At 39.3% G+C, this 21,294-nt stretch overlaps 1 protein-coding gene, 1 long non-coding RNA gene and 3 other non-coding genes across 11 annotated transcripts in view; 1 reads left to right on the top strand and 4 right to left on the bottom strand.

The window, feature by feature from the left end:
• Positions 1 to 886: 886 nt before the first annotated feature.
• Positions 887 to 959, bottom strand: TRNAA-AGC (transfer RNA alanine (anticodon AGC)). Its single transcript has one exon. It is a non-coding gene; the product is annotated as a tRNA-Ala (tRNA).
• A 103-nt stretch (positions 960 to 1,062) lies between these two features.
• On the bottom strand, positions 1,063 to 1,151 carry TRNAY-GUA (transfer RNA tyrosine (anticodon GUA)). Its single transcript is given in 2 exon segments — positions 1,063 to 1,098; positions 1,115 to 1,151. It is a non-coding gene; the product is annotated as a tRNA-Tyr (tRNA).
• Positions 1,152 to 1,673: 522 nt separating this feature from the next.
• TRNAY-GUA (transfer RNA tyrosine (anticodon GUA)) lies at positions 1,674 to 1,766 on the bottom strand. Its single transcript has 2 exons — positions 1,730 to 1,766; positions 1,674 to 1,709 (listed from the first exon to the last, which is right to left on the bottom strand). It is a non-coding gene; the product is annotated as a tRNA-Tyr (tRNA).
• Positions 1,767 to 1,906: 140 nt separating this feature from the next.
• LOC144579832 (uncharacterized) lies at positions 1,907 to 3,106 on the top strand. Its single transcript, XR_013528262.1, has 2 exons — positions 1,907 to 2,190; positions 2,976 to 3,106. It is a non-coding gene; the product is annotated as an uncharacterized LOC144579832 (long non-coding RNA).
• A 2,819-nt stretch (positions 3,107 to 5,925) lies between these two features.
• DNAJC5B (DnaJ heat shock protein family (Hsp40) member C5 beta) overlaps positions 5,926 to 21,294 on the bottom strand; it is a 74,526-nt gene continuing 59,157 nt past the window's right edge. For 3 of the 7 annotated variants that reach the window (XM_035276708.3, XM_035276709.2, XM_078353568.1), the window contains exon 6: positions 5,956 to 7,340. In XM_035276708.3, the coding sequence (XP_035132599.1) occupies positions 7,246 to 7,340 (95 nt within the window). In that variant the 3' untranslated portion in view covers positions 5,956 to 7,245. Of the gene's footprint in view, positions 7,341 to 12,503; positions 20,904 to 21,294 lie in introns of those variants that run through there. The other 4 variants (XM_078353569.1, XM_035276716.3, XM_035276715.3 and 1 more) reach the window with 3 other exon arrangements.

The raw sequence follows: 21,294 nt of genomic DNA, 5'->3' as shown, positions 1-21,294 counted from the left end.
TGCAGTCCTCACAAAAGATGATACTGTATTTCTGCCTTTGTGTGGAAGATTTGTGTTTTGTCTTGTGAGAAGTGGGGTGGCTTCAACAGCTTTTTTTTTTTTCTAGAAAAATTAGGGTAGAGAGATTTTATTTCCAGAAAAGTGTTTGTGTTCTGTTCAACCTCTGAATCCTTTAGTGAGTGTGTAAATGTGTGTTAGGATTTTATTCGTTTTGTTTTTGTCTTGTCTTTGCTTAACAAAATTACTCTCAAGGGCTGCCCTAGATAGAACTTTTATCCAATTAATACTCTCTCAGCGCTAGTTTCTAGTTAACTCTCCACAGTTACTTCCCTGGAGGACAATGATGTTAGAACCTCCTCCAAAAGCAGCCCCTGTGTCCAGGGAGTTTATCCACTCACTTCTCCAGGGCCACCTTTTGCTTTATCCTATCCACCTCATATCTGCCCAGAGCCAGGCAGCCTGCCATGCGGACTTGAGATGAAGCCGAACAGTTCCTCGGCTGAGCAAACGTTCAAAGTAATCAGCGTCCGTTTCCAAGTTCTCTGTTTCTTGTCTTGTTTTCCCTGTGGGTCTCCCCGAACTATGGGCAGCTTAGCCTCAGGTGAGTCCCTGGAAATGTAGACATCTTATTACAAATCATAAAGGATTCGGAGTGACGGCAATCTGTCGCCATTTTTGAAGCAAAAATAACCAGTTTCGTGAATTTCCCAATTAAATGGGTCTAGAAATTTAGAGCTAGAAGGATAAACTGCTAGTGTCCACCATTCCTTGTGTGGGACGTTTTAGAGAGGTAACGTGGAGCTCACCCTTCCCTTCACTTGCCTTTTCAGCTCTAGTTTGAGCTTAGAGAATCGAAAGAAAAACCGTACAGGACAAGGAAGAAAACTGGAGGATGCGGGTATCGATCCCGCTACCTCTCGCATGCTAAGCGAGCGCTCTACCATTTGAGCTAATCCCCCACCGCTGGGCACGGCTGGTTATCTGTTCCTCTAGAGAAGGGTCAGAGCATTGAGCGCTGAAGACAGATTTCTTTTGTCCAAGGCAACAAAATAAAGGTATCTCTCCTTCGAGCCGGAATCGAACCAGCGACCTAAGGATGGCCACGGGCGTGCACCTACAGTCCTCCGCTCTACCAGCTGAGCTATCGAAGGGAGAGGACGAAATACCCTGGGTGCCGCCTTCTCTCATAATATTGTGTCAATTTTAGGCTTCACGTTTTTAGTATTGTGTTCTCTCTTCTATTCCTAGGTTCCGGGAGCCCAGATACCCCTTCCCGCGGACCTCCCACCTCCTCACTGCAGCCGCTGCGAGCCCTCGGATGGCAGAAGCTGCCAGTGGCTCTGAGGAGAAGGTCCGGCCTGGCCCCCTGGAGCCGGCGCTGCCTCCTGTATGACTCGGGGACCCGGGCAATGACAAAGACGGACTAGGAACACACAGAAGCCGTGACCCGGCAGTCGCTCAGCCGAGCGCAGACCCACAGCTGCGCTGGGAACCTGCCCGAACAGGTCCCCGAGCGGGGGAATCGCAAAAAATAATTCCCGCGCAGGCTAGGAGGCCCAAAAAGTGGAGAAAGCGCTAAACTTTCCCACTGCTCGTTGAAATGCAATGTGTCATTGAAGGAACCCAAAGAAAGGGCCATAAGTCATCGGAAGCTGCAAAAACCTACGCTCGTCTCCTTCGAGCCGGAATCGAACCAGCGACCTAAGGATGTCTTCTGCCGAGGAAGTAGCTACAGTCCTCCGCTCTACCAGCTGAGCTATCGAAGGGACGCGTAATTGCGCCTGCGTCTCTTGAAGTACAACACAGAAAAACCTAAGGGCCAGTCCAGGCAGGCGGAGATTGCACTGAGCATGCGTAATCCGAGGAGCGCAGCGCCCCAGAGCCGGCCTGTGTGGTCTACGCGTGCGCAGAAAGACAGCGCGCCCTGGCTCGCGTGCCTGACTGAGCTGGGAGAGGCAGTGAACCCGAGTGTCTGGGGCCGGCGGTGCCGAGACCCTGCGACTCCACTGTCGCCTCTTGTCGTACTTTACCAGCCTGCATTGTCCTTTAAAGTGGTTGCCGAGTGTGTTCTCAACACGCTGTAATCCAACCGCCAGTAGATTTCGCGTGAGGTACCAGTGGCGCAATGGGTAACGAGTCTGACCGTGGATCAAAAGATTGCATGCTCGGCTCCCGTTTTTGTCGCCCGAGGTAAACCAGAAATCATTGATCTCCTCTGGCGTCCTCAAACCGCGGATGCAAGCAGTTTGGATTTCTGCAGTGTTGCACTTTGACCCCGGGAGGCCTTACCGGCGCTGCCAGTCCAACTCCCGCGGGGTGAAGGGAAGGCCCCTAGAGCTCTCCGGACGAGAACGCCCCCGGCCTGCAAGCCCGGTTAGGAAGACGCCACTGAAGCCCGCGGTTCTGTAGAGAGAGCTAGTTCCACCGCAGTTGCTTTAAGAAGTCAGTCACTAAGTTCGTAGATAAAGTCCCCTCACCAACTCCTGGCTTTACAAAGAGCGGGAAGAAGATTAAGATGACCTAAAATGTCTTTTCGATCTGGTTATTTTATGTTTAATTTTAACAGAGGTATTCGATTTCAGATAGGCCTTCAATCCTGCTGGAGAATGGCTTAAGCAGAGTAGATTTGCCAGACTAGAGTCTGTGAAGTGGTATAGGGCTAGGGAGCAGGGCAGAGTAGAGCATAATAGAGATGGAGGGAACAGGAAGGTCACCCTACCCAACTCAGTGAGTTCGTCCTTGAGTTGGCAGGTTGGGGGATCTTGGGCCAGCATGGCTGTTCCCCACCCGTGCACTACAAATGCAAAGCCTCATTGTCCCCAGGACACAGCCATTTTTACAGATATCAATGTATTCTTTCGTGTTGTGTTTACCAGATTTGGGGGAAAATAACAACTTAAAAAAGAAAGTCCATGACTGTAGAGCCTACTGTATATATTATTTATTGTCTTCTTATTGTCTGTTTGCCCTTCCAGAATGTGTGCTCCACCAAGATAGAGATTTGTGTCTGCTTGGCTTCCTGCTGTATCTTCAGCTCTAGAACAATGACTGTCATATAGTACAAATGAAATAAATATTTGGTAAAAGAATAAATGTGAGCCGGGCACAATGGCATACACATCTTATTTAATATTTATATGTGCATGGCAGTCTTTATAAGAAAAACGAAGACCCAAAGACATTAGGTCCAAAAGCTTATGTACCTTTTTAAACAAAGAATGATAAATATTAGGGATGTGACAAGACAAAGGGGCTTGGGCTGGGGATAGTAAACTGTGGGGTTTTGAGTGGCTGGGGCATTGTCCAATGTCAAATAACTTTTTAAAAGGTAATACGTTACTGGCACATAGTAAGCATAATATATGTTTCCTATTTTATCTTTGAAAGTTTTCTTAGCACTATCTAAACATTCTGGAAAATTATAGCAGGAAGTTTATGTATCAGAATTTTTAAAATCACAATTTTTAGTACTAGCTACTCTAGAATGACTTTAAAAAATTTTTAAAAATCCAACTTTTCACTTGATTACTATTGCAGTTAATGGTTAGTCAGAGAAAAGAAGGTGGCAGAGACATAGCTGCCATGATCACAAAGATCTCCCAAGTAAGGAGGTGCTGGCGGGGGGGGGGTGGGGGGGGTCTCGGGGAGAAGGGAGGGAATACATAGTCGGAGGGGAAGGAGTGGGAGTGAAGTAAGAGATATAGGAAGTCTTCAGATTTGCTCTTGAGGAAGTCACAGGGAATTAACAAGAGAGATTCCTTAGAGAATCTCCTTGAGTTGCAAAGGGCTATTGAAGACAGAGGTAGATAATAAAGGGAGTGACAGAATGAGTATATTCTCTTGAAAGTAAGAGAACTCTGGGAAAGAATTGGATGGGGAGTTGGGAGGAGAGTAGGATTCATTTTCAAGAACAAATGGAGTTGCAAACACAAGATCATCCTGGAGAGGCGATAGAGTGCAGCTATTAATATCGTGGCCTCAGGACCAGCCTGCTCTACTCCTTAGCTGGGTGATCTTAAGTAAGTTACTTATCTTTCTGTGTTCCAGTTGCTTAGTCTAAAAAATGGCAGATGATGATGGTGACAGTACTTGTCTCACAGATTGTTGCATTAAATGAATCAATATAAAACTCTTAGGGCAGTGTGGTAATAAGCATGAAAACTATTGGTTATTAATCTTTTAGAAATTTCATTTTTATGAAATAAGTCATCTTCCTCAAATACAAATAAGTGTGCCTATGAACCTAAAGCCAACACTTTCAAATCCTCTATTTTGGGGGATGGGATGTGGTGGTAAGAGGTAAAAGAAAGAGCTAAGAATGCAGAAGATGAGCAGGAAAGTGACTCATTTTATTTTGTTAAAACTTTACCCTTTGACTCAGAATAATATGTATCTTTCAAGTTTTGGTAGTTAAAAAAATTTAATTTTCTAGTATGTTACACATTGGTTTTTAAAAAAGAATTTCCATGGCAAATACAATAATTTGTTTTTTGAAATGAAGGCATTTTATTTAAAACTATTATGCTAAGAAGCTGGGTGCAGTGGCCCACACCTGTAATCTCAGCACTTCGGAATGCCAGGGCAACACCTGCGGTCAGGAGTTCAAGATCAGCCTGGCTAACATGGTGAAACCCCAACTCTACTAAAAATACAAAAATTAGTTGAGCATGGTGGCATGCAACTATAGTCCCAGCTACTCGGGAGGCTGAGGCAGGAGAATTGCTTGAACCCAGGAAGCGGAGGTTGCAGTGAGACTCTGTCTCAAAATAATAATAATAAATGAATCAATGTATAAACAGTTTTGTTTTCATTCTAGGTATTCTAGAAGACTTATTCTAAAAGAATTAAGATATATATGTGTGTTTTGGTAAAGAAAAACGCACATGTATGTTTTATCATGGTTTAATGTAAGACAGAAAAAAAATAAATGGATGATTCACGGAACTTTTTAAGAAGTCTCCCATTCTGGCAGCACAGTGCCCAGAATAGGTAGTGAGCCGCTAACACAGGTTATTCATTGGATTGTCTGTGACCAGTGCTGAGGCTCACACTCAGCATTTTTCTTCTTGCCTTGACGCTTCCCTGCTAAGATGCTTGTGGGTTCAAAATGACTGCCAGTGCTTCTGGGTAGCACTTCTGTTGACCCCCACAAGATACTTCAGCAGTTCCTCTTCTGATGAAGAGTGGATTCTTGTTTCTCTGTAGCTGAAGGAGCATTCTGCAGAATTCATTCCCTCATTCATAGGCATTCTTGTGCTTGCATTTGTCACACATCACTGTAATCAGAAACTAGCCCTTTGTGAGGAACTGGCCAGAACCCCTCTAGCAATTTGATTCTATCATCTGATTCTGATTCTGATCCCTGCCCTGTTCTCATTTTAACCACTCTTGGACCAGCCTCCTGGGTGAGCTGGGAGTGGAAACAAAAAATTCCATGTGAGAAAGGAAAATGAGGTCTGGGTGATAAAGAGAAGGAGAGGTTTGTGATTTGTAAGTTGTTTTTCAAAATAGCCGTGACCTTTTGCTTAAAAAGATGACAGGAAGGAAATGGAATGGCTCAAATTGTTCGCAGATTGGGCTATTTATCCTATTGTTTCCTCCAAATGGAAAGTAGTATTTGTTTGTTGAGTACAGTGTTCCAAGCACTTGCTGGTTACTGGAGCTGTTAATACCGGGTGTCTCCATGGGTCTTGCTGGGTGACAGAGTTTACATGCATGAAGAGCCACAGTACATTTGTCTGTGTGTGTCAACATATACAAATTCATTTAAAACCACCTTATATTTATTACACATTTGACTTTTCAGATTTCTCTCACTTATGTCGTTTTATCTGGTCATCCAGCAACTTGAAAGGTGGTCAGGGCAGATATGAAAACAGAGCCATAGAGAGATTAGCCATGTTATTCTCATCTCACTTGGCCACAAGGCTGGTTAATGAGAGCTTAGATTGGAACCAGGTTTCTAAACTTTCAAACCAAGCCTCTGTCTACTTGATTACATAGAAAAAAAATTTCAGTAACTCAAGAGTTAGAGCAGAATTTTAATGACTTCAGAACTGTCAGAGCTATAACACTAATTCTCACAATATATATTTAGCAGCAATTGACAATAATTTGGTGGTGGGGGGAATAAGAAACAAGAAAAAAAGGCATTTTATACAATATTATATAAAAACATAACAAGCTTTTGAAAATGCAATATTACATAAAGAAGTAAGAAAGACCTAGAAAAACAAACACTTTTGCTGTCACAGTAGTTTAGAAATAGCACATGGTTTCTACCACTTAATAAATGTAAGAATCAAACAAGTAAATGCAGAGATGACCTCTGGGCTTAAATTGTGTAACATGTACAGAGCAGAGCAATTTCTGGTCAAGGTAATTAATTTTAACATAAATGATGTGATACGGATTTTGGTGTGAATTTAGGCTATGCAGTTTAGAACTTTACTCCTTCTTGTGTTTTTTTCCCCCTTAGTCTGGCTAATTCGACCTAGTTATACAAAAATTATTTTATTAGAAAGTGATCAATATGCTGATGGGGGCTGCTTCAGACTCAGGATGATTTTCTGGATAATTTACAACATTTAACCAGGTTGCAGTTTTGTTTTGTTTTTAAGCCATTCTACAAATACACACAAAACCTGTCTCTTCATGGTTTTACTTACCAATTTTTAGTAAATGCAAATTTTTAACATTCCAAAAACATACCTTAAAATAATGTAATTTGTTTTTTAAAAATTTAATCATTCCTTTCTGCCTCTTTAAACATTTCTATAACTTTATTGAATATTGACAGGAAAGAGGTTCCACACACAAAAACTGTAAGTTCTCAGATATTTGAATGATAATGTTTGTGGTAGCTATGAATACTGTATATAGTTAAATTAAAGAAAAGTGGCTTCTGTTCTGGAATATTACTTTGGTCAGTTAAGAATCAGGTCTGCCTCACATAAAGGGCAGGTTCAGAAAGCCTGTATAATTTCACTGTCCTACATCAGGCAAGGCATAAAATAACTCTTCAGGCCTTTATTCACCCAAATTGAATGTGTTTCATAAGAAATTCTACTCAGAGAAAAAGTCTGCATACTGAGAAAATTATATAGCAAGCATGTTTTCCTAACCCAAAAATAAAATACCAAGATGGAAAAGTTCACAGCACTTTATGCCCCACACGCTCCCCCACGACCATCTGGAGACAAGACTGAACTGAGAGGAAGGACTATGGACTCTGTGGGCTCAGTATCAAGAGTCTGTGCAATAACTTCGAGATTCTTCTTTGATTAGCTGTGTTTTCTCATTTGCGTTTGTAGGCTGGAGAAAAACTGGAAAGTCCGTATCTAAAAAGAAACAAAGCAAAGCAAGAAACACTCTCAGCATATTACAGTTCTTTTAATGACGCAAGTGATAGGTATTTTTGTTGAAATCATGACTGGCAACTCAACTCAATTCATAAGATATCAATATACCTACCATTTTAAGGACTTCAAAGTGGGGAGGCACTGTCTTTACTCTTCATTCAAGTTTTGTCAGTAATGGAATTACAAAACCAAAACACCAAACCCAGCTTTCACCTGGAGGGCACTTGCTGAACCTGGTGAACTTGAACTTTAGTTTTCACCATCTTGTGGGGATAGAGACAGAACCATCACATATAGTTGTGCAGATTGGAAACTGAACATTATCAAAGGGCATCTTTCACATAGACTACATGTATAACTACAGTAAAGGTGTAGTTTATATAAAAGATGCACTCTGGAATTATGTTGCATGACTGGTCCTTGTTGGGACAGGAGTCAAAACTGAGAGTTTGCTTAGAGAGTCTAATAGAAATCTCCTTACATAAAGCTAGTGCCCAAAATGGTTATGCTTTCTCCAAAATCACTATATTTCTAAATCTATAAAGAGATTTGTTAGCCTTAAATTTGGGTGCTGAGTTGAGGAAGCTGCCCTAAAAATGTTTAATGACAAGCCAATGAACACACAAGTTGACAGATCAAGTTTTCAATAGCTCTGTGTTCTAAGAAACCTCAAGATGATAATTTAGTTTAAAGAGGTCCAGTGCAAGATGTGCTCTAAGGCACTTAGCAGAAGTCAATGACCTCACCTTCAACCTAGGCTTCAAAATATCACTATAAAATTACAAGAAACATGAGCTCATAGTAAAAACAAATAGAGTTAGAGAAATAGGTGTAGGGGTGTGTGTGTGCACGTGTGTGTGTGTGTGAGAGAGAGAGAGAGAGAGATTACACATACAAACAATGCATAATAAGATCAAATATAAACAGCAGAAGGCCAAATCTGACCCAGAAAGACTTCAGGAACTGCATTTATTTATCAGACACAGAATACAAACGAATTACATTTTAAGAGTAATTAAATAATAGATCTTAAAATTATTTAAAGACAACTTCTAGAGATTAAAACATGGAAAAAAAACTTTTACAAATTGGTTTAACAGCTAAAGAAAGAATTAGCGAAGTGGAAAACAGATTGGAAGAGATTATCCAAAATTTAACAGAGAAAGAGAATAAATATAAAAGAGGTTAAAGGACATGATGGATAGACTTATAAGGTCTAATATATCTAACATGACTTTCAGAAAGAAATTTTAAAAAGGAGAGATAATATTTGAAGATTTTATGGCTTAGACTATTCTAGAATTGATGAAAGGCACAAATCCATAGATCCAAGAACCAGCCAGGATAAATTGAAGGGAAACCCATATTTAAAATACCTTATTCACATTGAAGAACAAAAGGTGAGGGTTTTAAAAGCAATCATACTCCTCAACAGCAAATATGGAAGCTAAAACTATGGAGCTAAAAAAAAATCTATGACGCTAAAACGTATTGAAACTATATCTCCAATATACTGAAAGAAGATATGAATCTATATTTGTTGACAAACCCTCTTAATAAGTTACATTTCTTTTTAAAAAGAGCATGATATAAAGATATTTTCAGATGGTAAAAACAAAAGTTTCTACCTGCAGACTCAATTTAAAAGATATAATTCAGGCTGAAAGAGTTATCAGATGAAAGAATTGAGCTGTAAAAAGAAATAATTGAAGAAAAAGCAAATATATGAGTAAAACCGAATAATTACCAAATATACATAGCAATAATAAAAATTTGTGAGGCTTAAAATTTAGAAAAATCTAGAATATGAAAGAATGTATAAGTCAGAAAGAGGATGATTAGGGTTAAAGTGTTGCAAAATTCTTGTATTGTTCAAGAGGAGGGTAAAGATAAGAATTGGCTTTAAACTTTGACAATTTAAATATATTTGATAAATTTTCAGGGTAATTCCAAAAGAACAGGAAAGAGAATATAATTTCCAAATCAGAGGACAGAAGGAAATCAAATAAGAAAAGACACTCTGACAATTTAAAAGAAAAAAAAAGAGAAACAGAAAAAACATGTCAACTTAAAGCGATAAATACAATGATAAAAAATTAACAGAAAGTAGATATATGTATATATCTAATCATGTGCCCAGCAGTGTTCTTAGCACTTTATGTATATTAGCTCACTCAATAGTTATAATGATTCTATGAGGGAGGGTTATTATTATAACCATTTTACAGATGAGAAAACTAGGGCACAGACTGTGTAACTAGGCCAAGGTTACACAGGTAGTAAGTAATAGAGCTGATATTCAAACCAAGGCAGTATTTCACAAAGGTCTGTTCTCTTCAAGACTACTTCTATATTGTCTCTCACAAAAAGTAGGTTCATAGAAAAAGATCAAAGTACATTCTCTTGATGATAATAAATACCAATGGACGTAATATTCTATTTAAAAGAAAAATATTGTCAGACTGAATTTTAAAAACCCAAGCTACCAAAAAATTAAAGATAAAAGTAGAGAGTAAAATGATGAAAACATATTTACCACACAAACATTAATGGGAAGAAAGCTAGTGTAAGCGTATTTTAACAGACAAAACAAAATATAAGGGAAAAGCATTTCTGGAGCTAGAGGTAACTCCATAATCAAATGTTTAATTTACCAAGTAGCTATAAATATTCTAAACTTAAATACACTAATAGCCTCAAAATCAAAATCATAAATCAAATATTGAGAGAACTTTATAGAGAAATAGAAAAATTCATCATCACATTGAAAAATTTGACTGCTCTTTTAGCACCTTACTGATGAAATCAGCAAGGAAATCTTGAAGGATATGAAGAACTTGCAAAGGGCCATGTTATGGACTGAATTGCGTCTCCCCCACAATTCGTATGTTGAAGTCCTAATTCCTTGTCCCTTACAATGTGATCATATTTGAAGATAGGGCCTTTAAAGAGGTAATTAAGTTAGAAGGAGGTCACTAGAGTAAGCCCCTTAATAGGACTGGTGTCCTTATAAGAAGAGATTTGGACACAGAGGAAACACAATGTGAAATCACAGGGAGATGAACAGCTACAAAACAAGAAGAGAAGTCTCAGAAGAAACCAACCCTGCAAACTTGATCTTTGACAACTGTGAGAGAATAAATTTCTGTTGTTTAAACCCCCAGTCTGTAGTACTTGTTATGGCTGCCTTGGCAAATTAATACGTACAATAAATTAACTTTATTCAATAAACATGTATGGAACAATGAACCTAAGAAATGCAGAATGTGTTGTTTTGAAGCAATGTGGAACATTTATAAAAATTGGCTAAGTTCCAGGCTGTACATTAAGTCCTAAGACATTTCAAAGTGTTGGTATCATAGTGTTGACATTTTCTGATCACAGAGTGTGTCAAATTAGATACAAACAACAAAAAGTAACCTAGAAATCCCAAGATTAAAAATTGATATATATGCAGGCCTAGCTTATAGATCAAAGAAAAGATCATAATAGAAATAAAAAATATTTAGAACTCAGATGAGAACAATTAAAATAACGTGTGTATGTGTGTGAAGCTGAAGTATGACAGGAAAATTTAAAATTTATGGTCATAAATTTTTAACATAAGAACAGAGGAAGGGCTGAAAATTATGAAGTATACAAATTAAGAAGCTAGAAAATGAACAAAATAAACTGAGAAGAAAGAAAGAACTTAAGTGGAAACAATCAACAAAACCAAAAATTGTTCATTTTTTTTTTGAGAAGACTGATAAGATTGCAAGACATCTGGTAAGAATGGTTAAAAAGAAGAGAGAAAGCAGAAATGACCAATGTAAGGAATAAAAAAACAGAATAATTATGCAGATATTATAGATATGTAAAGGATAAGAGGAAATCTTGAAGAAGAAGAAACCACTTTTTTTGTAAATAAAAAATTGGTCTATAAACATTAAATAAATTAAATCGATAGTTTAAAATGTGCAATTACACGCTAGCCCAGAAAGTTCTTCAAAATCCTGTTGAAAGAAACCCAATATTATACAAACTCTCCAATAGAAGTAAAAAACAAATACTTTGTAATTTATTTCAGGAGGCATAATCTTGATAGAAAATACAGTAAAGGAAGTTTGGGATAGGAAGATTATAGACCACTCTTACTCATTAACATTGTAACAAACATCTAAAACAAAATATTGACCATCTCATTTCATCAAAGAATAAAATAGTTAATACATGAAGACAACACTGAGTTTAATTAAGGAGTGCACGGTTGTTTTAATATTGGAAAACAAATTCCTATAATTAATCACATTAACACATCAAAGAAGAAAAATCATGACTATCTCAACTGATGAAGAAAAATATTTGGGCTGGGTGAGGTGGCTCATAGCTATAATCCCAGCACTTTGGGAGGCTGAGGCAGGTGGATTACAAGGTCAGGAGTTTGAGACCAGTCTGGCCAATATAGTGAAACCTGGTCTCTACTAAAAATACAAAAAATTAGCCGGGTGTGGTGGTGTGCATCCATAATCCCAGCTACTCAGGAGTCTGAGACAGGAGAACTGCATGAACCCGGGAGGCGGAGGTTGCAGTGAGCCAAAATCAGCTGTTGCACTCCAGTCTGGGCGACAATCCAAGACTCTGTCTCAAACAAACAAACAATCAAACAAACAAACAAAAATTGATAAAATTTTACATCCATGATCAAATGAAGTTCTAACAAAATAGGAATAGAAGATAATTTTCTTAACCTGATCAAAAACCTACAGCAGACCTACTAATTATGATGTGTCCCTGAAAGTACCTTCTCTTCAACATTTTACTAGTAGTCTTGGCAAACACAGAAAGGCAAGAAAAAAAATGGGTTCACATACTTGGTATGGTTAAAAAAAAAAAAAGAAAAAATGGTAAGAGATGAAAAGGAAGAATCAAAACTGTCACTAATCACAGATAATACAGTTATGTGGAAATCCTATACAGGTAAATAATTAAAAATAGCAAGAGAGTTTAGCTAGTTTCTTGGATTCAAAAATCAGTGTTTTTAAAAAAGTACATTTCTATATGTCAAAAAACAAGTAGAAAAAATACATATATAATTGACTGATAAGAAAAATGGTAAAGTATTCAAGAATAAATGTAACTAAAGATATAGAAAATATATCCTTAGTGAAAGCCAATAAATGGTGAAATATACCATGTCACATATTAAAAACTCAAATTCTTAAAGGTGTCAATTTTACCTATTGATCTGTAGATTCACTGCAAGTCTAACCAAGATCTGACAAAGTTTTGCTTAGGGAATTCTTGTTAAAGAACTTGACAAACCCGATTTTGAGATTTATATAAGAAAGCAAAATGCTAAGGATATATGGTCACCTGAAGTACAAGTGAGGAGGATTTGCTTAAACAAATATTAGGGATTGTTATAAATGGGCTTGGTATTGCATAAAATAAACAAATAGACTAAAACAGAAAGCCCAGAAACTGCTCCATATATCTATTGAAACTTAATGTATATCAAAACCAAAATTAGAAATCAGTGTGCTGGAACAATTTGCTTTCTGTCTGGAAAAAGATGAAATTGGAGTCCCCCATCATACCACATATAAAAATCAATTCTACATGATTAAATTCTTACATGTGAAAAGGCAAAACTATAAAACTTTGAAAAGCTATATAGGAGAACATCTTTATATGTTTGAGGTAGTACAGGATTTTTTAATCAAAACACAAAAATCACTAAACATAAAGGCAAAGATTGGAAGTCTGACTATATTAAGGTCATGAACTTCGTTTCATCCAAAGACGCCATAAAGAGTAAAATACTGGCCAGGCGCCGTGGCTCATGCCTATAATCGTAGCACTTTGGGATGCCAAGGAGGGTGGATTACCTGAGGTCAGGAGTTCAAGACCAGCCTGGCCAACATAGCGAAGCCTCTACTAAAAACACACAAAAAAATTAGCCAGGCATGGTGGTGCACACCTGTAATCCCAGCTACTCAAGAAGCTGAGGAAGGAGAATTGCATGAATCTGGGAGGTGGAGGTTGCAGGGAGCGAAAATTGTGCCACTGTACTACAGCCTGTGCAATGGGAACAAGACTCCATCTCAAAAACAAACAAACAAAAACAAACCACCAAGTCACAAACTGGGAGAATATGTTTTAAATGAACATAAGCAGTGAAGAATCAATACCCAGAATATTTTAAAAATCAGTAAGGAAAAGGCAGATGATATAACTTTAAAACCAGCAAAAGATCTGAATGGGCATTTCATAGAAGGGGAAATTTAAATGAACGATTAAAATATGAATAGATGTTCAACCTTACCAGTAATTAAGGAGATAAAAACCAGAACCACAATGGCACACCATTTCCCACCTACCAGATTACCAGATTGTCACACCTTTACCATCAGGGGATGTCAAGTGTAGGCAAGAGTGTCGGGCAACAGGAACTCTTATTAACTGTTAGTGAAAATGTAAATTAGTGCAACAATTTTGCAGAACTGCTTGGTGTGACGTAGTAAGTTGTACAAGTGCATATCCTTTGATTAAGTAATTGCATCCTCTGTATATACCTAGAAAAACTACAGCATTCATGCACCAGAAAATATGTGCAACAACATTCATAACAGCACCATTTGTAATGGCAAAAAGTGGACTGTATTCAAATGTTTATTAGTAATAGAATGGATGAGTAAATTATGGGATGTTCTCTCAAAATATTATACTACAATGAATGAATGACAGCCACAATGTGAATGAATCTCGGAAGGATAACGTTGAATGGAGCACACATGGACATAAAATGGTAGTAACAGACATTTCAGGCTGCTAGAGTTGGGGAGGGGAGAAGGGGGCATGGGTTGAAAAACCACCTATTGGCTACTATGCTCATTACCTGGGTGATGGGATCTGTACCCTGTACCTCAGCATCACACAGTATACCCAAGTAGCAAGCCTGCACATGTACCCCCAAATCAAAAATAAAAGTTGAAGTTATTTTTTTTTTATTGATTTTTTTTTTTTTTTGAGATGGAGTTTCGTTCTTGTTGCCCAGGCCGGAGTGTAATGGCGCGATCTCGGCTCACTGCAACCTCCGCCTCCTGGGTTCAGGCAATTCTCCTGCCTCAGCCTCCTGAGTAGCTAGGATTACAGGCACGCACCACCATGCCCAACTAATTTTTTGTATTTTCAGTAGAGACGGGGGTTTCACCATGTTGACCAGGTTGGTCTCGATCTCTTGACCTCATGATCCACCCGCCTCGGCCTCCCAAAGTGCTGGGATTACAGATGTGAGTCACCGCGCCCGGCCAAAGTTATTTTTTAATGAAATACTACAGAGTAAAAATAAAGAAAGTTGAAGAAAAATAATTATTGTGTATAAATCTATTCATTTAAAGTTCAAAAATAGAGAAAACCAAGCAGTATGCCATTAGGATTACAAATAAAGTTGTAATACTAAAAAGAATAGGAAGAACTGATTACACATGATTTAAGATCATTACTTCTGAGGAGGGAAGAGCAAACAAAGAACTCTAAAGGTGATGGTAATATTCTTTTTCTGAGAAAGTCAGGCCATATTTATTTGTATCTATTTAATATTGGAGATAAACAATAACAGGTAAAGGAGTTAGGTGAATTACTCCCAGAACCTCAACCAGTAACTTAGAGAGCTGAGGCCTGAGCTGGGCCTCAACCACAACCCTCTGTCCTAGCCCCTGGCGTGGACTGCCCTCAAGTTAGCTGGTGTAAAAGGCTGAGTTGCCTTTGCCGGGTCCCCACTCTTCATGAATGCTGATGCCTTTCTTAGGCCTAGGCCTGTGATAGCCTCCACTCCCTGTGCTGCGTGAATCTGCAGAGAACAAAGGACTCTCCTTTTCTGAAGGAAAGCTGTTCAGTTTCTTTCTCTAGTCAAATCGTGGTCTACCCTCTCCTCTACTTTTTCCTCTATTTTTTAAATTGAGATAAGATTCACGTAACTTAAAATCAACCATTTTAGAGTGAACAATTCAGTGGCATTAAGTACATACACAATTCATGTATGACTCACACTTTGTCTAATTGCAAAACATTTTTATCTCCCCAAAAGGAAACTCAGTCTCCATTAAACTCCCTATTCTTCCTGCCCCACAGGCCCTGGCAACCACCAATCTACTTTCTGCCTCTCTGGTTTACCTATTCTGAATATTTCATATAAATGGAATCATACAATATTTGTCCTTTTGTGTCAGCTTCTTCCATCTAGCACGATCTTTCCAGGTTCATCCACATTGTAGCATCCACATGTATTTGCACCTCATTCCTTTTTATGGCTGAATAATATTTTACCTCCCCTCTACATTTTTGCATTTTTCTCCACGTAGTCTCTCAAGTTCTTTTCTCCCTTTCCCAGGTAATCCTACCCACTCTTGCACTTTTCTAGCAAACTGTTGGGGATTCCAGCTACTTCCATTTATCAGGTTTCATTTTGATGGTTTGAACCTTTGTCTAAGCATATCTCAGTTTGGGTTTCTTTGCAAAAACAGTCATTGCACAACTTCTGCTTCATTCAATTACTTGATAAAACTATTCAATAGAACAGTCCAATATGACTCTACCTACCTTTCTTGGCATACAGAGCACAATTCACCATCTTATCCACAAGAATATAGGGAGAGGCTGTGACAATTCTTTGCTTGTGCTAAGATAAGCTTAATCCCTTCTAGAGTGCACTATCCCCAGAATCCCTTACCCCTAAACTCTGCCTCCTTCTTGAAGTCTTCTGCTTTAAATGTCACTTCCCAGGAAAGTATCCTCAACCTGCATGCAGGTGAGGCCCCAAGTGTTCACTTTCACAGCCCCTGTGCTTCTCCTTTGGCAGGGTTATGGTGCCTGTAAATTAACTAGTTATTTGTGTGATTATTTACTTAGTATTTGTCTCCTCATCTCCCCTGCTAGTTTGTAAGGTCCAAAGTATCAGGAACTATGTCTTTATTTTCTCTAGCCCCTAGCACAGCATCAGATAAATATTAAGTGCTCAGTAAATGTTTTCTGTTGAAAGACTCTCAGTAAACCCGACCAGTAAGTTTGCTCACTGAACCTTGACAGCCAAAAGTCAAATAAATCTTGGGATCCCTTTGAGCTGCTTTTTGGGGGAGCATTCAGAACTGACTCACCTGTCTACTGCTCTGGCCCAAGACCTTGATGCTGCTTGCTTGATATTTTCATATAAAGAAGAAGCATTCTTGATGAGGTACAAGCATTGCTTTCCATGCATTATTTTTAGAAATTGATTCCTTTTAATTGGGGAAAGTGGATAGGAGGAAGCTTGAGTGGGGAGTGGCAAAAAGATGAAGGATGAATTTAATCTCTTCCTTAGTGCCTTTTTCCTGGGTAGTAAGATGTGATGAATGCTAAATAGCAATGTAATAAATGTCTCAATATCTTGGCCAAGAGTGAGAGTCTAATTACAAGCCATATGGCCTCTTCATCTCAGTGAATGTATTTGGGTTTTATCCAGGTGAGTGGCAAGAACAGTTAAGCAGTCAACAGATTTTTTCTATGCACTGAATCTCACATTTTTAGATCCAAGGTCAATAGTACAAAACTCTTCTTCTTTTTTTTTGAGACGGAGTTTTGCTCTTGTTACCCAGGCTGGAGTGCAATGGCGCAATCTCGGCTCACCGCAACCTCTGCCTCCTGAGTTCAGGCAATTCTCCTGCCTCAGCCTCCTGAGTAGCTGGGATTACAGGCACGCGCCACCATGCCCAGCTAATTTTTTGCATTTTTAGTAGAGACAGGTTTCACCATGTTGACCAGGTTGGTCTCGATCTCTCGACCTCGTGATCCACCCGCCTCGGCCTCCCAAAGTGCTGGGATTACAGGCTTGAGCCACCGCGCCCGGCCAAAACTCTTCTTTTATTCTCCCTCCTTAAAAAAAATGGGGAAATCATGATTCCACAATGTTTTTTTTTTAGGGTTTAGCTGGAAATTTTGGTCAGGTGTCATTCTGTGACTTCAGCTTGGAAAAACCAAACTGAATTTAGCTCTTGTATTTTGGGTTTGCTTTGCCAGGGTGGTTAGAGATAACTGGTTCCAATTTGGGCTCTTGCTTCCCTACCTTGTCTCTCTCTCGCTTTCTCTCTCTCCCCTCCCGTCACACACACAGACACGCACATATGCATGCGTGAGCACACACACACACTACATACACATACATTGTCCCACTAAACAAGGCTCTCTCTCAAGATGGTCTGTAAAGCCCTTATAGTGGAATTCTGATTTCATTATGGCCTTCAGCTACTAGAGGAGTACAGGGTCTAAGTGGGCTTATTTTTAATATACCACCCAGAATTTCACAAAGTTAGAACTCCTAATTTGTGAAAGTATAAAAGTAAGGGAAATAACTTTGTACCTGTTACCTTTTACCTTTAAGGTTTCAAATTTTCAAAGACAACAAAACTGGGGAAGGGTTCCCCCAAGACGCTATCTGTCTTCCTTCCATTTGATCTTTATTGATTCATAAGAACAATAGAATGCCTCTGTGTTCCTGGGATCCCCTTAGGAGCATATTTCTATTTTTAAGAAACACATCGGAATCTGCTTATAAGTTCTGTAGATGCCAGTGAATACCGAAGATGCCACTGTTTGAACTTCCCCCACCTTTATTTCTTAAAGGTAGAAGCTGGATTATACTCTCTGATAAAGTTTAGAGGGATATAAAAACACAAACAAATCTCTCCCCTCTGCTACCAAATCCCACCCTGTACCACCATTACTGAACAGAAATTGGTGCCATTTTACACCATCAAAAGGTACCTTAGACTTTAGCTAGAGTCGAGGAGTAGGCATATAACAAATATGCAAGAAAAAGTCTTAGATTCGTAATTAGAATTGTTAAAATTAAGGAAGGTGAAAACTATTTCTAGTAGTTTTTTAAATGAGTCAATGGGTAAGGAAGGATTTTATATTTCAAATTTGGATTTCCATAAATTAAAATAGTTATCATGTCCTATAACATGTACTTAAAAGTGAAATTTGTGGTGTTTGGTTACTGATATGGTTTGGCTCTGTGTTCCCACCCAAATGTCATCTCAAATTGTAATCCCCAATTATGGAGGGAGGTGATTGGATCATGTAGACGGTTTCCCCCATGCTGTTCTCATGATAGTGAATGAGTTCTCATAAGATCTGATTAAGTTAAAACTGTGGCACTTCCCTTTCACTCACTCCTCCTGCTGCCTTGTGAAGAAAGTACTTACTTCTCCTTTACCTTCCTCCATGATTGTAAATTTCCTGAGGTTTCCCAAGCCATGCATAACTGGGATGTCAATTAAACCAGTCTCAGTATCTTTATAGCAGAGTGATAATAGATTAATACAGAAAATTGATACAGGCAGAGTGGGGTACTACTATAAAGTTAACCTGAACATATGGAAGTGATTCTGGAACTGGGTAACAGGCAGAGGTTGGAACACTTTGGAGGGCTCAGAAGAAGACAGGAGATATGGGAAAGTTTGGAACTTTCTGGAGACTTGTTGAATGTCTTTGACTAAAATGCTGATAGTGATATGGACAATGAAGTCCAGGCTGAGATGGTCTCAGATGGAGATGAGAAACTTACTGGGAACTGTAGCAAAGGTCAGTCAGGCTATGTTTTAGCAAAAAGACTGACAGAATTGTCCCCCTATCCTAGAGATTTGTGGAACTTTGAACTTGAGAGAGATTATTTAGGGTATCTGATGGAAGAAATTTCTAAGCAGCAAAGCATTCAAGAGGTGACCTGGCTAATTCTAAAACCATTAGTTATACGTGTTCACAAAGAGAGGATTTGAAATTGGAAATTATGTTTAAAAAGCAAGCAGAGCATAAGGTTTGGAAAATTTGTAGCCTGACTATATGGTAGAAAAGAAAAATCAATTTTCTGGGGAGGAATTCAAGCCTGCTGCAGAAATTTGCATAAGTAATGAGAAGCTGAATGTTATTAGTCAAGACAATGGAGAAAATGTCTCCAGGACATGTACAGACCTTCACAAAAGGCCCTCCCATCATAGGCCTGGAGACCTAGGAGGAAAAAAAATGGCTTCTTGGGCCAGGTCCAGGGCCCCACTGCTCTGTGCAACTTCAAGATGTGGTGCCCTGCATCCCAGCCACTCCAGCTCCAGGTGAGGCATAAAGGGGCAAGGTACAGCCCAGGCTATTGCTTCAGATGGTGCCTCAAACCTTTGTTGGCTTCCACATGGTATTGAGCCTGCAGGCTTGCAGAAAATTAGAGTTGAACTTTGGGATCCTCCCTCTAGATTTCAGAGGATGTATGGAAATGCCTGGATGTCTGGGCAGAAGTCTGCTGCAGGAGTTAAGCCTTCATGGAGAAACTCTGCTAGGGCAGTGCAGAAAAAAAATGTGGGTTTGGAGCCCCCACACAGAGTCCCCACTGGGGCACTGCCTAGTGGAGCTGTGAGAAGAAGGTCCCCAACCTCCAAACCCCAGAAAGGTAGATTCATCAACAGCTTGCACCAAGAGCCTGGAAAAGCCTCAGGCACTCAATACCAGCTGGGAAAAGCAGCCACAGGGACTGTACTGCAGACCCACAGGGGCAGAGCTGCCCAAGGCTCCAGGAGCCCACCTCTTCAATCAACATGCCCTGGATATGAGACATAAAGTCAAAGGAGATTTTGGAGCATTAAGATTTAATTACCTCCCAGCCAGGATTCATATTGCAGTGGTGTGCCAGGCAGTTAGTTAAACAATTGCTATTTTTCTAGATTTTGTGAAACTTATGGTATTGTTAAGTATTGAAGCCTTGCAACTTGTGATTTCTTTTTCTCATTCTAAATAAATACTCACTTTCTAATCTAATCTTGTGTCCTTTTTCTTAAAGAGGGTTGCCCAAATGGTGTAAATTTCAAGTCCCACAAAATCTGGATCCCTGCATAGGAGCTGCTAACTATTTAAAAATAAGATAAAGCTTTTCCTTTTGGTTGAGAATTCTTAATAACACAGTCAAACAGGATCACGGTTTACTTCACCCAGGATCTGACCTCTGTGATAAAATTGGTAGCTCTGGGGTGTCAGAGCTGAGAACAGTGAGAGACATGTAGATTCATCACCAATCACCCAGCAGGGAGGATACCTGGGTGGAATCTGGCACCTACTATGGATTTCTGTTCCAGAAAAGAAGTCTTCTGCAAAGAAGGTCTATTGCAATGTCCTGGTGGAGCTTTTACCTAATTTAAAGCAGGAAAGACTGTTAGGCTGTTCAGAGAGTATGAAACACTGGATGGGGGATATCTAGGTTCAATTCACCTGGGTTTGGTTTTCCCCCTCTAAAGGAAAAGTTCAGATAAGTAGGCCCAGTGGAGGATGATGAAGATACTCTCCTGTCTTGCTGTCTCTTCTGGTCCTCTGTCAGTGACTGAGTACTGGGCCGGGTTGATGGATGTTGTGGGAGGTCCCATGGTCTATGGGGCCAGCAACTCCTGACATGATCTTATAACAGTTTCTCTCCCTTACAAGAGCAGATGGGATTCAGACGCTAGGATCATCATTCTGATGCAAGTTGTCAATGTCATGGACCTTTTCCTGAAGAGAAAGAGTTTCCATGCATATATTACTCCTTAACCCATTTATTTGTAATTCTGCTTGCTTGGTCTTTTTGGCATATATGCCCCCATTAAAAGATTAATATGTCCTTTTGTATCTCAAATACAGCAAAAGAAAGTTATAATTCTATTTCACCATGGGCCCACAATTTGGCTCCAAAGACAGGAATAAAAAATGGTCAAAACACCCACTCTGTTTGCTGCCTACAGGTCCCCACAGCAAGGGGTCCCAGGTTTCAAGAAAACCCCTTCTGTCTTCTCTGAGCTCCCAATCCTGAGAGAGTCTGGGAATCTGTACAATTCACATGATTGAAGACCCCCTCCTTTGAGCTGGAGTCAGGGTGGATAATTCCTGGATATTACTTAGCACT

The sequence above is a fragment of the Callithrix jacchus genome, chromosome 16 (assembly GCF_049354715.1).
Source record: "Callithrix jacchus isolate 240 chromosome 16, calJac240_pri, whole genome shotgun sequence".
In the NCBI taxonomy this organism is placed as follows: domain Eukaryota; kingdom Metazoa; phylum Chordata; class Mammalia; order Primates; family Cebidae; genus Callithrix; species Callithrix jacchus.
This window is presented reverse-complemented; position numbering and strand designations above follow the sequence as displayed.